At 40.9% G+C, this 14,845-nt stretch overlaps 2 protein-coding genes across 2 annotated transcripts; one reads left to right on the top strand and one right to left on the bottom strand.

Moving 5' to 3' along the window:
* The first annotated feature begins 821 nt into the window (after positions 1-821).
* Positions 822-9,634, top strand: hmmr (hyaluronan-mediated motility receptor (RHAMM)). The gene is made up of 20 exons (XM_042493129.1): positions 822-931; positions 1,190-1,288; positions 1,398-1,474; positions 1,601-1,678; positions 1,835-2,023; positions 2,144-2,230; positions 2,351-2,462; positions 2,555-2,620; positions 2,845-2,918; positions 3,026-3,096; positions 3,178-3,545; positions 4,601-4,749; positions 4,851-5,086; positions 6,696-6,812; positions 6,924-7,124; positions 7,246-7,950; positions 8,049-8,121; positions 8,514-8,690; positions 8,807-8,960; positions 9,115-9,634. Exons 1-20 carry the CDS (start codon positions 886-888, stop codon positions 9,129-9,131), a joined length of 3,096 nt encoding a protein of 1,031 aa, XP_042349063.1. The 5' UTR covers positions 822-885; the 3' UTR covers positions 9,132-9,634.
* A 337-nt stretch (positions 9,635-9,971) lies between these two features.
* On the bottom strand, positions 9,972-10,960 carry insb (preproinsulin b). Its single transcript, XM_042493738.1, has 2 exons — positions 10,771-10,960; positions 9,972-10,117 (listed from the first exon to the last, which is right to left on the bottom strand). Exons 1-2 carry the CDS (start codon positions 10,958-10,960, stop codon positions 9,972-9,974), a joined length of 336 nt encoding a protein of 111 aa, XP_042349672.1.
* Positions 10,961-14,845: the final 3,885 nt, after the last annotated feature.

Raw genomic sequence — 14,845 nt, 5'->3', positions numbered from 1 at the left:
TATTTTTTAAAAAAATATCAAATAGAAAGGGATTAATGTTATTCCCCTGTTTCATACCTGGTAGTGCAGAGGATGTTCCAAAACAATCTGATGATTGTAATCTTAATACTTAAATTACTTGAGGGAATGTTTGTTATTTATGAGAGGTGAGAGGGTGCTAAAAGTATGTATGTAAAAAATAAAAATAAAAATAAAAAAATCCAAAGTCACATCAATGAAATATGCTTATTTATGGTGAAGGGAAGGTCATGCATTTCCCCCCAACCAGGAAGGCTCAAGGAAATAAAAACAATTTTGTAGTTTATGTGGGCTACAGTACAGACTACAGTACTTAGTACAGTAGTGCCCATAATTAAGTAAACATGAAAAAGATGACTAAATGTTCTGTAAAAAATAGTTGTACATTCCTATCTCATTTTTCTTTACCATGCATTCCAACACAAATATGCTATGATTTCAGTAATACCTTATGACACAATGAAAATTTGACATGGGGGAATAGGAAAGACGTGTTTTTAGGAACACATTAACATTATTCTGTATTTTTATGGAACTCTTAACCCCCGTGCACGGGATCAAGGGTTGTATATAATGACTGACGAATAGATAGATCAAATACTTTATGATACTAACATTCACGGTTTGACACACAGGGTTAAATCAGTTCATGTGTATAGTTGAGGATTTCAGACAAGAACGAGAGGGCGGCGTCATCCAGGACTGGACGCCTATTGGCCAAACGCACGCAAACGTACGTATGACGTTATTTTGAAATTTCAGCGGTGAAGCGTCTGTTGTTGTGTGTGTGTCATCATCCGGAGCTGCACTGCAGCCTTGTCGGTGCTGTTGGAAGCTTAACATTTGTTTTCATAAAGTGGACCAAAAATGTCTTTTTCAAGAGCCCCTTTGAAAAGGTTCAACGAAAACGTAGGTAAGTAACGCGCAGTCGAGTTATGTACGGTAACAGTACAGCAGCTGATGTTAACTTTAGCGTGCGTGCGTAGGTAAGTTTTAAGCAAACGTTAACGCCAATGGGCGTTATTTACACTTTCTCAGTGTGCTATTCTGTTACAATAATAGAGCCAGGTAACGTAAGAAGCAAAACAAGCCAACGTAGTTTGACTTCCGTGCTTAAACAAAGAAGTAACTAGCATTTGTAACGTTAAGTTGGCTAACATTGCGTCCACAGGTTGTGCCCCTCCGCCGGGCTCTTATGAGATTAAACCCGGGGACCTTAAAGGAGCTGCTTCCTTCGACAAATCCGACCGATTCAGAAATGTTAAAGCAGGTGGGTACATGCGATTGGCACAATACAAACAAGGAATTAAAACTATGATTTGGCGTTATCTAAAACAATGCGTTTTGTGCCAATGTTTTTCCATTATCTGTGTTTCCAGCCGATCTGCCACCACCATCGCCCTCCAAAAGTGTCTTTGTGTCACCCGTCCGCAGGACTATGTCGGTTGATGGTCTTGTAAGTTTCATTTTATATCAGCATGTAACTTAAGCCACTTAGATTGCTCTTCAGTAACAGATCTGCTTGTCCAAAACTGCTCCTGGAATAAAACTAACTTGCTTTATGTCTTGTGAAAACTTGAAGGTTGAAGGTTCAAGCGTAAAGAAAGAGAAGCCTGGCATGACCATGGAGAGGAAGCAGCAGAAACTCTTGGAGAGAGAGGTAGGCTACACCTCATCAGAGAGACATGTTTGCCATATGTGTGTTTTTTGTCCTTCAGTCATAACTGAGCAACTGGTAAAGCAACAGGTGTTTACGCAGTGATTGTTGCTATTATGCAGATGTCAAAGTCATAACCTTAGATTTGTTTTCTTCCAGATAAGGTCCCTGGTTCAGCAGCGAGGAGAGCAGGACCGTCACTTGCTGGCTCTGGAAGAGGAGCTGAAGAAGGTGGAGGCCAAGCTGCTGGCTGCAGTCAGGGAGAAGACGGGTCTTGCTGCCAACGTTACCACTCTCGAGAGACAGCGGGCTGAGCTCAAGAAAGTCAATGAGTTCCTAAAAAACAAGGTATGCGTGGTTTTGTTATTTATATTTAGTGTGTTTAGAAATCTTGTCTTAAATGTTAAAAACATTGTTTATTTCTTAGCAGTGCAGCATGAACATTGTGACTGAGTCCATGTTTTTTAGGTTTCTGCTGACACTACCAAAAAGAAAATCAATTCTCTGACAATGGAGTTGATGGATGCCAGAAACACTTTGGATGTTAAAAACAAGGTATGGCTTGTGTTCACGTACTTCCTGCATTATTTAGTTTAACCACAGCTAAATATTAAATCGGTATTAAAATAAAATTCTCAGCTGCAGTACGTGCTGATGCAGTGCCTTTGTATCCAGGAATTAAAAGTACTGCAGATTACCACTGAAGGCCAAGTGAAGGAGCTAGAAACTGACCTTAAAGCTGCCAGAGCTACTGTCACAGCTCTGGAGGACAGGAATAAAGACCTGGGTAAGATTTAACATCAAAGCATGCTCACATGTATAGAGGAATAAAAGATGATGAAATGAGCATGGCTGCACTGTGATTTATATCTTTTACAGAGGAACTTCATCAAGTGACCAAAGCCCAAAATGTAGAGCTTGAGAGTGAGAATGGCAGATTGCATGGTGAGTCCTGTGCCTATGCTTCACTTTTTCCTTGTGTTGTGTTGACCAATAACTTTGCCAGATCTCTCAGCTGATTTTGTGCATGTTTGGATTTATGTATTTCTGTATTATTTCCTTTGGTGTACAAGTAAGCACTACAATTTATAAGTAACTGTGTAACAGTGTTCCTGTGTGTGTTTGTGGGTTTGTTTTCTTATCCTACCACCTGTTGTGTTATGTTCCAGCTGTGATACGGGAGCTGAGGGAGGAGATCAGAGTGTTGCAAGGATACCTGGACTCAGCCAATGAGCAGATCCAGGTATAAACTAGGCCTATAAAAGTAAAAGCAAATCTTAAAAAAAAGAGGACATATTTCATCTTTTAGTCATACTTAAAAGACATGCTTGACCTTTTTTGTGTTTGCAGGATCTCCGCTTGAAGCTCAGAGAGAAGACACAGGAGGACACTGTGGCTGGTTCTCAGGTGGAGAAAGTAAAGTAAGCAACTGCCTAATGGCTTTTCCAAGCAAGTTAGATCTCAGCCGTATACCATGACACTCATTTGCCACCTTTTCACAGGCAACTAGAGTCTGAACTGGAGCAGCGTACTACTGAGCTAGAAACCATCCAAGATGTGCTGAGGCAAAAAGAGGAGGAGGCATGGAAACTTCAGCAAGAGCTGCAGGTGTCAAAGGATGCCTTAGAGGAAGTGGAGACGAGGTTGGAGGACCAAGAGCTGGAGCTGAAGTCCTCACAAAGGTCAATGAGTGACATGGAGAAGCAAATGGAGTCAGCCAACCAAAAAGTTCAAGACTCTCAAGCAGTAGTTCGACAGCAGGAGGCAGAGCTGGCCAGACTGAGAGAGGTGCTCAGGAGGACGGAGAGGGAGCTGGACGAGAGAGTGGCACATCTTGAACAGAGGTGTCTGTTCTCTGAGGAAGAGAGAAGTACGTTCACCAAGATCCTGCCACAATATTAATTTACGCTGCAAAAATTGATTGACATGCAACTAACAAATATGTTCGCTACCGATTTATCTGCAGATTATTTTCTTGATTAATTGTTTGGTATTCTAAACGTTAGAAAACAGTGAGAAAAGTCTGTTACAATATCCTAGAGCCTAAAGTGTCCTCATCAAATGTCTTGTTTTGTCAAGTCAATTTTATTTATAAAGCCCATTATCACAAAACACAGTTTGCCTCAGAGGGCTTTACAGCATAGGACATCCCTCTGACCTTAGACCCTCACATCATCTAAGGAAAAACTCCCCCCAAAAAACCCTGTAACGGGGGGAAAAAATGGTAGAAACCTCAGGAAGAGCGACTGAGGAGGGAAACCTCTTCCAGTACGGACAGACATTCAATAGATGTGGTAAATAACAATTAAATTACAATAATGACAAAAAGGAAGAGAAAGAGAGATGCAACAGCAATAATGGTAACAATAACATGCCATATAACAGTAGTGATAGGTGTCAAATTACTAAATGCACTATGATGGCATGTGATGTTACATGCAAATATTATAGGTGCTGGTAAGAGTCCTATGCGTATATTGGTAGTGAAGGCATGATGCATAATAATTGCAGTAGAAGGTTGCATCAAGCAGGATCACGGCATCTGTGCAACCAAGGCCCATGACACAGGCACAGCCACAGACAGGACCACAGCTACAGCACAACCAAGACCACAATCCAGGCGAGCCAGAGGTACAGTGTCAGTGCAGCCACAGCACAAGCATGGCCAAAGGCAGGGTCACAGCAGCAGCACAGCTACCAACATTTCCAAATCCCAAAATATTGCATTTACTATGATGTAAGACCAAGAAAACCAGCAAATCCTCAAATTAGAGGACCTGAAAAGACCAAATTGTTGGCACTTTTGTATGAAAAATTACCCAAATAATTAAATAATTATAAACATAGTTGCAGATTGCTTTTCTGTCGATGGAATCATCAGTCAATTGACTCATTGTTGCAGCTCTAATATTCTTTTGGTTTTAGGTAAGACTCAGGAAGAGGGGATGAGGAGAGTGGAGGAGTTGAAAGCGGAGCTCGTCCTCCTGAAGGAGGCAAAAAAAGAAGAGAAAAAGAGACAGATTCAGCTTGAGCAAGAACATGCTGCTCTGAATGCTGAACTGACAAAAGAAAAGGTTACACAAACTTTTTTCTTTTTGTCTCTCATGGCACATCATTTTCAGATTGCAATGCAGGATGACCTAAGCCATGACTGACTCTTTCCTCTCTCCTTCAGGCACTTGTGGACTCACTGTCTGTGCTGGTGGAGCAGGAGAGGGAAGAGTCTGAGGAGCGGCTGAGACAGCTAAAGGAGGAGATGGAGGAAGTGCTTGGAGAGCTGGCAGTCTTGGAGAACCAAGAGCAGAAAAGGCAGGAGGCGACTGAGAGCAGTCAAGAGGCTCTCCAGAGGCTGCAGGAGGAAAACAATGAGCTGGAGAGACAGCTGAGTGATACCAGGGCACTGGTGGAGAGGTGAGCAGCCAAAGGCCAAACATACATATGGTGACAAGGAGGAAAGGTAAAACTTGCACATCTGAACATTTCAACCATCAATATTAAGATGAAGTTTGAAAGTCGTACTTCCAGTTAAGATATCCTCCTCACTACACTTGCAAAACAACACCTTTTTTTGGATTTGTTGCTGTCACAGGCAGCTAGGAGCGTCCCCTAGCATACGCTGAGCATAAAGTAAAGAAAAATAATTGACAGGTTGCCAGTCCATCACAGGTCTGACACAGCCAGAGGGTCACGGTCTATTTCTGTTTATGCCCAATTTCAGGTTTGCAAGTCACCTTGCCACCTCATCTTTACAATTTGAGGGGAAGCGGGGTCTATGGAGGGGAACATGCGTTTTGGCTGTTATTAGACAACTGAGAGTGAAGAGAGGGGGGAAAATAGTTGGCATGACACTCAACAAACATCTTGTGCCAAAGAATGACTGTCATTTGATGTGCACCTTACAACATACATCAGTGAATCTGAGTTATTTTCAAGATTATACAATTAAAGCTGGGGTAGGTAGTGTAATTTTGGTATCATTGGGCAAAAATCCCCTAATAAACTTTTAATATATTGTAATTTAGGTTGTCTGAAAAAACTAGACTTTTGCACCTCCACTTAGATTTCAGGCTTTAGAAAAGCTAGCCTGTGATGGGATATTTTGGTCAATCACAAGTCAATATCAGAGAGAGCCGCTGTCAACATGTCAATTGCTGCTCGTGAACAGCGGTCAAACTAGGCAGCGCTGATCAAATGTGAATCAAAATTACTGCATCGCCTATTTCTCACCTCAGATGTTTTCATAAACATTTTAGTGTAGTGTTTAGATGTAAAATGAGAAAGTTTGTGACCTTGCCACTGTGTTCAATTCAATTATTTTTATTTTTTCATAAATCACAATTTGCCTCAGAGGGCTTTACAACATATGAGGGCCCTCTTACCTTGGACCCTTACTGTGGATATGCAGGGAAAAAAATCCCATAACGTGCAATAAATGTCATCTGTCCAGAGCAGATAAACACAATAAAGTTACAGTAATCAGTATTAGAAATGATGCCTATAGGGAGAGATAGTGATGCACAGCAACAGCAATAACAGTTATCAGAATAATAAAAGAAATAAATGATAATAGTAGTATATTACAGTTTTTGTTATGTTTATATTAATATATGTATATAACAAAGCACTGCCCACCAACCAGAGCACACTTTTTTATTTGACAGTCAAATAGTACACTTAAATCTGCGCTGCCTAGTTTGACAGTTTGACCGCAGTTTACGAGCCATGATTGACATGAACAACAGCTGCCAAAAAAACTTGGCTGTTTTTTTTTTTTCTTGCAAATGCTGCTAGGAGCACTGCAAGGAGGCAGATGAGCATGACTATTTCACATATTATGTATCGACTGTAAGGATATAATGACGTTTACAAAAAAACAAAAAAAAGACTTACTTAAAAATCATACCTACTGTAGCTTCAATTAAGTCTATGAATGCCACAAAATCTTATGATGATGCTTGTATCAGTAAAATGAAGATAACCTACTTTTATCACATCAAAACTGTGTACTTGTCATTTTTAGTAAGAGCAAAGATGTGGAAGCTTTAAAAGAGGAGCATTTAGCAGCCATGAGAGAACTCCAGGAGGCACACACAACCTCTCTAAGCAAGATGGGAGACATTGTCCCAGAGCTGGAGAGGTGAGCGCTCAAGTTGTCAGTATTCTTGGAATGCAAGTTGGATTTGTGTTTGTGTTTAGGTCAAAATCCTGTCAATGTATAAGCTTGACAGACTGCTCAACTTCCTTTTAGTGCCAAAGAGGCTCTGCAGGGAGCGGAGAGAAGACAGAAAGAACTGGAAGCGGAGGTGGAGAGAGTGATGCAGCGGATGAAGGAGGAGATGGATAAAGCGGTTCAACAAAAAGAGGAGGAGGTCAACAGAGTAAAGGAGGGGTTAGAGGAGTATCAGGAGAGGCAGCTAGCTGAAGCAAAAGCCAGGGAGAAGAATTCGAGGTATGCTCTGAATTCACTTTGAGTCTGCATTGAAATAACTGTCATTTTTTGCCTGTTTTTAAATATATATTTATATATATCTATTTTTATTTTCTCTCTCTCTTACTTCTGGAATTGACAGGAAGTTGCTGGAGGTGCAGACTCGTCTTGCACAAAAAGATGAGGAGATAAAGGCCATGGAGGTGAGCCATGCTGTCCTGATCAATCAGCTACAGCAGGAGCTACAGCTGCAGACAAAAGAGAGAGAAGAGGCACTGGGGCAACTAGAGAAACAGAAAGGTCAGGGTGCAGCTCAGCTCCAAAATGAGAAGGAAAAAGCCCAGAAACTGCTGGAGGACGTCCGCCAGGAAAAAGGGGAAATAATGGAACAGCTCCAACGAGAAAGACAAGAGAAAGTTCAGATTCAGACAGCTCTTCAGGAGGAAAGAGAACACCACCAGCAGGTCAGGTCAGAGATGCTCAGACTACAGACAGAGCTAGAGAGAGCAGAGGAGGAAAGGAAGAGTCTCCTGTCTCAAGCTGAACTCAAAGACCAGTCCAGGCTTGCTCTTGAAAATCAACTAAACATGGCAGATCAGGACAGAAATCGGCTTCAGTCTCGCCTGGATGAGGTCAAACAAGGGGGTTTGAGCTTCCAGGCCCAATTAGACCTTGTGGAGGAGAAGACACAGGCTCTGCAGCACGAGTTGGAAGAACAGCGACAAGACAGGCAGGCTCTACAGGAGCAGGTTGAAGTACTGACTCAGGAAAAGGTTACACTGCAGTGGGATTTGGAGGAGCAGCGACAGGAACTCCAAAGACAATTAAGCGAAGCACAAGAGAAGAGGTTAGCAAGACTGGATTTCTTATGTGTTTGTGTAATTTGAAATTGTCTGTTGTTTACAACAATTTGCATAGTTTAAGTTATTATTTCTTTCGTCTAAGCTCCCCAAGTTCAGAGACGGAGCACTGGAGGAAACAATATGAGGAGCTGTTTGCGAAAGTCAGGCCCTTTCAGGTGAGTCATTTCAATATCTGTTAGGATATGAAATCTCAGAATAGCCAAGATCATCATTTATTTTAAAGCTCCACTAATACATATTGTTATATTAACAGTGGAAAAACTATGCATAATTTAAAAGCTTCTTGCAGTGACAAAACACAGAATTATTTCCCCTCTGCAGTTCCTCTCAGTTTCAAAGACTATTTTCAGGTCTTTCAACTCTTTTTTTAAAAATTCTTTCCCAACTCTACCATCAACCATGTTTCTAGCTGTATGTTTGTGTTGTTTTTACAGCTTCTTGCGTTGCCCCAAGTAGCTAACAATCAGTTCATTCAGGTTTAAGTTAACATAAATGGATGAGCTTAATGTCTTAATGTTTAATTGTTCATGCTGGTGTGTGCCCACAGGAACAGCTCAATGCATTTGCAGCCGAGCGAAATGCACTACTCAATGAAAACGGAGCAAACCAGGAGGAGCTGAACAAGTTGTCTGATGCGTATGCTCGTCTGCTGGGCCACCAGAACCAGAAGCAGAAGATCAAACATGTGATGAAGCTGAAAGATGAGAATATCACCCTCAAACAGGTGAATACATGAGGGCCGTGTCTGCCTTTCAAACCACACACACACACACACACACACACATATTTTATCTAAAGTGTCTGTACTCCGTCCCCATTTTTTGCTGGCTGCGTGTGTAGGAAGTGGCAAAGCTTCGATCCCAGGTGACCCGGCAGAAGAGTGATCTGGAGCAGCTGAAGTCAAAGCCCCCTTGTACTCCTCGACGCAGGTTTGACCCCAGCAAAGCTTTCCAACACGACAAGGAGAACAGGAAAACTGAAACTCTGAAAGAAGGTGAGTACTAAACTGCAACAACTTGAACCTATGTAGGAGCAGACTTTTGGAGATATAGCAGGATGTGATGAGAATTGAACATCTGAATAATTTTCACCTCATGCAGTTGCTAAAATATTTGCGTGGAAGCCTAATTGTTTGTTTGTTTTGTCAGGAAATCATTATGCATAATGGAGCCCTTGTGACAGACGAGAACTGACAACTGATTTATGATTTTATCTTTTTTTTTTAAAATATGCATTAAGCTTTTACTTTGACACTGTTTCTTAATCTGGATTTGTATAAATAATTCTGTTAATTTTATCAGCAATTAATAATTTCTAAAAGTGTTAACCAGAATCCCACATGCTGCGGTTTAGCAGCCTTTTTTGTCCAATTGTGACACAGAGTGAGGATGTATGTATCTGTTTTGTCTTAAAAAGTAATGTTAGGAGTAGTGTGTGCGGCAGCAGTGTGTGAAAATAATGAGGAAATAGATGGCTGCAGCTCTACGCACAATCCAGAGAACAAAAGCATAGTCGGCATTAAAATGTGAGATGTGTTTTGGAATTTTATCCTTTAAACCTCCTTAGCAATTCTTAGGGTAGCAGAACCAGTAACTATTTCATGTGGGGTACCTGTTTGTAAATCTTTCTTCCTTGTAAATAAAGATGGATTTTAATACTCTTTTAAAACAAGAAGTGTTTTTTTTTTCTTCCAAAGTGTCAAAATATTATGCACAAAGCCTTTTTTGATTAGATCTTCTTGGCCATATCTGTCGTCAGCCAGTAGAGAGCACTCTAGGACTGCAGCCACAAGTTGAGGCACAGCAAAAGGCTATTACGGCCCATGTTTCATCCATACTATATACCCGCCACAAAGAACGCAAATTCACATCTTTGCAGAGAGGAGCCCTGGGTTATGGGTCATGAAGCTTTATTTCCTTCAGTTGATAAGACATAGCCTGCAAGTATTGGGCAGAAATTGACTCTTTTTACAAGCTAGGAGTGGTGCTAGTTGTGGAGTGATGAGTCAGTCGCAGTAGCCCTCCAGGTGGTAAATGCTGCATGGCTTATGGCAGCACTGCTCCACGATGCCTCTCTTCACCTTGGGCTCTTCACGGCCAGACAGAGCCCTCCACATCCACTGCTCCTGTCTCGCCCTTTTAGACAGGAACCCTTTGAAGTAGAGAAAGTTTCCATAGCACCGTGTTAAGTCCTGCTGCAGCTGTGCAAATCTCCCGTCCCTCAAACTACCATTTTAAACGGTTCACACTTTAACAGAGTCTTAATGGCTAGGTAATCTGATCTCCCCAATCCATTTAGCCTTGTTAGTCTCTACTTCAAGAGAAGATATGATGGAGCTCCAACAGAGTAATATTATATCTTACACCTCTAAAGTTAACATCAACAGGATGTTTGAGGTGCAATATATGTTTTGGGAGTGATGTATTGAGGAATTTGCAGATTTGTTGAAGACAACAATATTACACTAAAAGCCTGGCCACGCTACTAAATTCAAAGGAGGCCGGAGACGAGTTTTGCACGCTAATGATGGCTTGGACATACACATAGATTTAGTTTCCAGCATGTTGTCTCTAAATATTTTTCCCCCCCAGCTTGGATCCAAATTGGCATTCTCATTAGACTGAGTCTGAACTTTAGACATAGTGGGCAGTGGATGCAGAGAAACAAAGCCAGCCTGGCATGTCAGAGGCAACGTCTGAACTCCCACCATCAAGGGGACAATTAGAACTGATTTTACACAAGTCATTTTAGACCAGGTCAAACAGAGGAAGTCAAAACAGTTCCCAGAGTTAACGTGGTCTTACCGAGCAGATGCTCCAGGTCCCGCTTTTGGGCTCGGTTTGGACTGGAGAAAAAGCCCCGTTCCCCACATACAAAGTACAGGGTGTCCACCAGGTGGGAGCCACACAGGTGCTGGACCGGGGTCGAGGTCACCCCTGGAGAGTAGAGCGCCAGCAGTAACAGCATGGACGCTGCACATGGTACCCTGGCCATAGGAGGGAGACCTCTTGGACAGAACACATAAAGAAAAGACCAAATTTGTATTATGCTTGCTTTCAAAGACAAACAGTGGAGCTGAATCCGCCTATCAATACTTAATACCTTCAGGCCAGATGGTTGAAAGCTAAAGGATGAAATGCTGTTCAAATTTGATCAGACCTTTCTTGATGACACTCGCGCATTACAAGACCACTTCCTTTTAATAGCTTTCCATACAGATATTTTACAGTGTTCCTGTGAAATTCTACCAGATAGCTTCAGGCTCTGAGAGTAAAATACCTCAGAGACAACAGTGAAGGCGCGCAGCAATACCCCAACTCAAAATAAGGGCTTTGAAGTGCGCAGAAAACTGAACAATTCATTATTTCATTGGAAATCAAAGGGCAGGGATGAAAAGCTGCGGTGAAACAAGGTCTGCAAAAAAGTCATTGGATGATATTTGACTCAAATCTCCAGATCTGAAAAATTAGTGCGAGCCTGAGCAGACAATGTCAAAGATTAAGAAAAGGGATGAGTGCAAAAATTCCATCTTGATGACCCAGGTCGACATCAAGCTGTTATCTACTGGGGTGATGTGGTAATGATACCTTCGAGTTCCTGAAAGAATTGGCTGGTTAAGATCAACTCCAAGACTGTGCTTTCTTTTTTATATTGGACATTTGTTCATATTTACAAACAGCATTTTAGAGATCCGCTATCCAAGGTTGTGTTTAATAATGAAGTAAACAGAAAATTGATATTCTTTCGATCCCTTTTGCTTTCCTTTTATCCCTTTGTGGTGCCTTATTTTATCAAAGCACCATCTATTAAAAGCTGGAAAGAATGTCTTTGTCCTGACATCACCGTGGATACGGTCCGTGTATCCTCAAGGTCAGTTCATGTCTTGCTTTCCAGCTTAGCAACCAGGTGCTCAAAAGTGGGAATGATCTCTCCAAGATTACAGATTTACTATTAGTGTTATTAGTCAAATCCCATTTGTGATGGATATGCTATGCTGAGTTGGAAGTTCAGCTTCTGTTTCAAGGTGAAAAACATATTTAGCAGTCATTTGGAAACTATATAGACCTTTTGTGGACATCTTATAGTGTACTGCAGATTATTGGATTGAAAATGAATCATTTTAACAGTGTCTTTAACAATGCACCTGTGCCAGGCATTACAGCATTGGCAGAGCGCTCTATCTGGCCTGCCACTCCTCTATCCCTCTTGGCTGTAGGCCAGGCTCCTTGGCACGGTAGATTGGTTGAAGTATAGATCCTGCCTGTACTACTCTTTACTTTCATCCCTGGTTATTATGTACATCAATTTTAAAAGTTGAAAACTTGCTTACCTGTGTTTGAGGCCTGAGTGCAGCAGAGCAGTTGGTAGTACAAATGAAAAGGGCCTAGTAAGGCCTATAGGACTAAAGGTACAGAGAACATCTCCACCTGGCTACCTTTCCCCTTTATAACTCTCCACCTCCACCTGGTCTTTTCAAGCCTCAGGGGAAAGGCTACGGGCCTCTCATTACACTTTGACCTGTAAGCATGTTGATCTGCTCTTGATTAGCACTAAGTCATTTAACTGAGTGTGGACCAACAGGGGAGTTAGGATAAAGTTGAGAAGTTCAGTCGCCCAGCGTGATACCCTACTCGACCCCTGTGGTGTTGTGGCCTGAGTTGCACCGCTCAAGCACTGATAGATAAACACCATATGTCATGTTCTGATCACAGTGTAGATTAGTGGACTTCCAGGTTTGTTGGTGACCGCTAGTGGAGGGTTTAAGCCAGAGCTGTGTGCGTGACTCATGAGAATAAGGTAATTGTCTATCTCCATTTTTAAATCTAAAAATCAACTCTGACTATAAGTTAGAAATATAATTAAAGAGAACAATTAACGTATGCTGTCTAAAATTATTGTTTAAAGGACAGAAAATACATATTTTTCTCTTACCTGTAGTGCTTATTCATTTTAGATTGTTTTGGTGTAAGTTGCTGGGTGTTGGAAATATTGGCCATAGAGATGTCTGCCTTCTTTCCAATATAATGGAACTAGATAGCCCTCGGCCTGTGGCAAAAAAAAAAAAAAAAAACAAAAAAAACCAAATTTAGTTGAAGAGCTCAAAAGCTATACCTTTTTACAGAAATCATGATCTGGTTTCTCAAGATAATCCACAGACCTGCTGTGAGTTTCATGTAGGAACTACTAAAACCCACTGAATGTATCACCTCGCAGAGGGAAGTGTGCATCTACTGCTCGCTCGCCTAGCATCATACAGCTTAGCCAAGGAGAATGTTATTAATTTTTACACAAGCTTCTCCATGAGTACATGCACACTTCCTTTTGCACAGTAATACAGCTGGTAGGTGCACATTGGTGGAAAGTAAATAGTTCCTACATGAAACTGCTCACAACAAGGTCTGTGGTTTATCTAGAGTAACTGGGTCATGATTTCTGGAAAAAGGCATTGCTGTTGAATTTCAAAGTGTATTTTTTTGTGCTTTGAGCACCACAAGCCAAGTGCCATCTAGTTCAATTAAATTCCAAGGAGGGCAGACATCTCTATGGCAGATATCTCAAACTCTCGGAAACCCACATCAAAACAATCTAGACTGATAAATAGCACTACGGGCAAGGGGAAAAATATGTGTTTTTGATTTTAATGTGAGCTGTCCCTGAGTCAAACACAAAAACAACATTTAGATCCATATGGTAAGTTTTTTTTACTATCATGAGATGCATAAGGTGTGTATGCTGGTCATTTCCATAATGGATCATTAGTGTTTTAGTGTAGCAATACACACAGAACCAAAATAACAGTCTAAAAACATCTCTATTGCTCATACAAAGTGACTGTGTTAAAAATATATAAATGTAATTCTTCTGAGAAAAAAACATTATTTACTTTTATCTTTTGTTGAAGGCTTGTTTTATTGCACAGCTTTTGACTCGTCTCCTGTCGTGTGCAGCAGCTGTTCTTTTTAATTGTAGTGTGCCTACAGTATCTGAGGGTGGGCCAAATTTAGATGAGAGGTGACACGCTGTATAATTTTATGTCAAATGACGACTCAATTGTCAGGCCCTGAGGAAGCAGCACAGCTCTGTACTATCACCTCTTTATGTCTGTGGTTTAATTCAGCTTTTAATATTCATAATTGATAGTAGGTACCATTTTATGGATAGTGTGTTGTAATGTAATGCCCTTTAAAAGGGCATCTATAGTATAAAATGGAGCATAACACAAGAGATTATAAAGGAGGAAAATACTGACTGAACATATTTATATGAATAAACTCGAATCAGTGATGCCGGGGTACATTGATTTTTTTTTCCCAATGATTTCCATTATCCGTGTTCTTGCAATATAAAATATTATGACACAGACAGTGGATATTTGTAATATTTGGGGCTGTACCATAGACAATAAAGTTCTTACTTTGTAGGGCCAAAGGTGAAATGTTGCACTAAAAGTAAATATGATGTGCTTAAACCAGAATTTGCTACTTTAGGGACAAAAACTTATCTTGAAATTTAACAAACTCAGTACCTATTCATTGTGTATGGAGCAGTTGCAGATATTTTATCCTTTCACAAACCTTCAGAGGTCAGTTCTCCAGTTTTAGCTGCAGGACAGAGAGGTACCTGTTCATAAGTATCAGCTAAACTGTCCTAGGAGCAGGAATCATTTCTAAAAATGTGTCACATTCCCCTTTTAGCTGTCATTGAATAAATGTATTCACCAGCTGCTTGCTGACCTTGAAAAAGATCCAGTGGTCAATAAATCCAAGTCCCTTTTAATAAGTGAGACAGATTATTGTAATTATATGTAACCTCAAGAACTTTTAAAACCACAAAGTGTTAAGATTGATAGAGCTATCACTTGTAATAGCCCTACCATCA

Source organism: Plectropomus leopardus, chromosome 9, assembly GCF_008729295.1.
Source record: "Plectropomus leopardus isolate mb chromosome 9, YSFRI_Pleo_2.0, whole genome shotgun sequence".
NCBI classification, from domain to species: Eukaryota; Metazoa; Chordata; class Actinopteri; order Perciformes; family Serranidae; genus Plectropomus; species Plectropomus leopardus.
This window is presented reverse-complemented; position numbering and strand designations above follow the sequence as displayed.

Bases quoted from the DNA above. Each gene is read 5' to 3' on its own strand.
- insb (XM_042493738.1), bottom strand. From the start codon at position 10,960: ATGGCCAGGGTACCATGTGCAGCGTCCATGCTGTTACTGCTGGCGCTC. The intron at 10,118-10,770 runs GTAAGACCACGT...TCTACTTCAAAG, and splicing joins GGACCTGGAGCATCTGCTCG to GGTTCCTGTCTAAAAGGGCG.
- hmmr (XM_042493129.1), top strand. From the start codon at position 886: ATGTCTTTTTCAAGAGCCCCTTTGAAAAGGTTCAACGAAAACGTAG. The intron at 1,475-1,600 runs GTAAGTTTCATT...GAAAACTTGAAG, and splicing joins CTATGTCGGTTGATGGTCTT to GTTGAAGGTTCAAGCGTAAA. The intron at 8,691-8,806 runs GTGAATACATGA...CTGCGTGTGTAG, and splicing joins AGAATATCACCCTCAAACAG to GAAGTGGCAAAGCTTCGATC.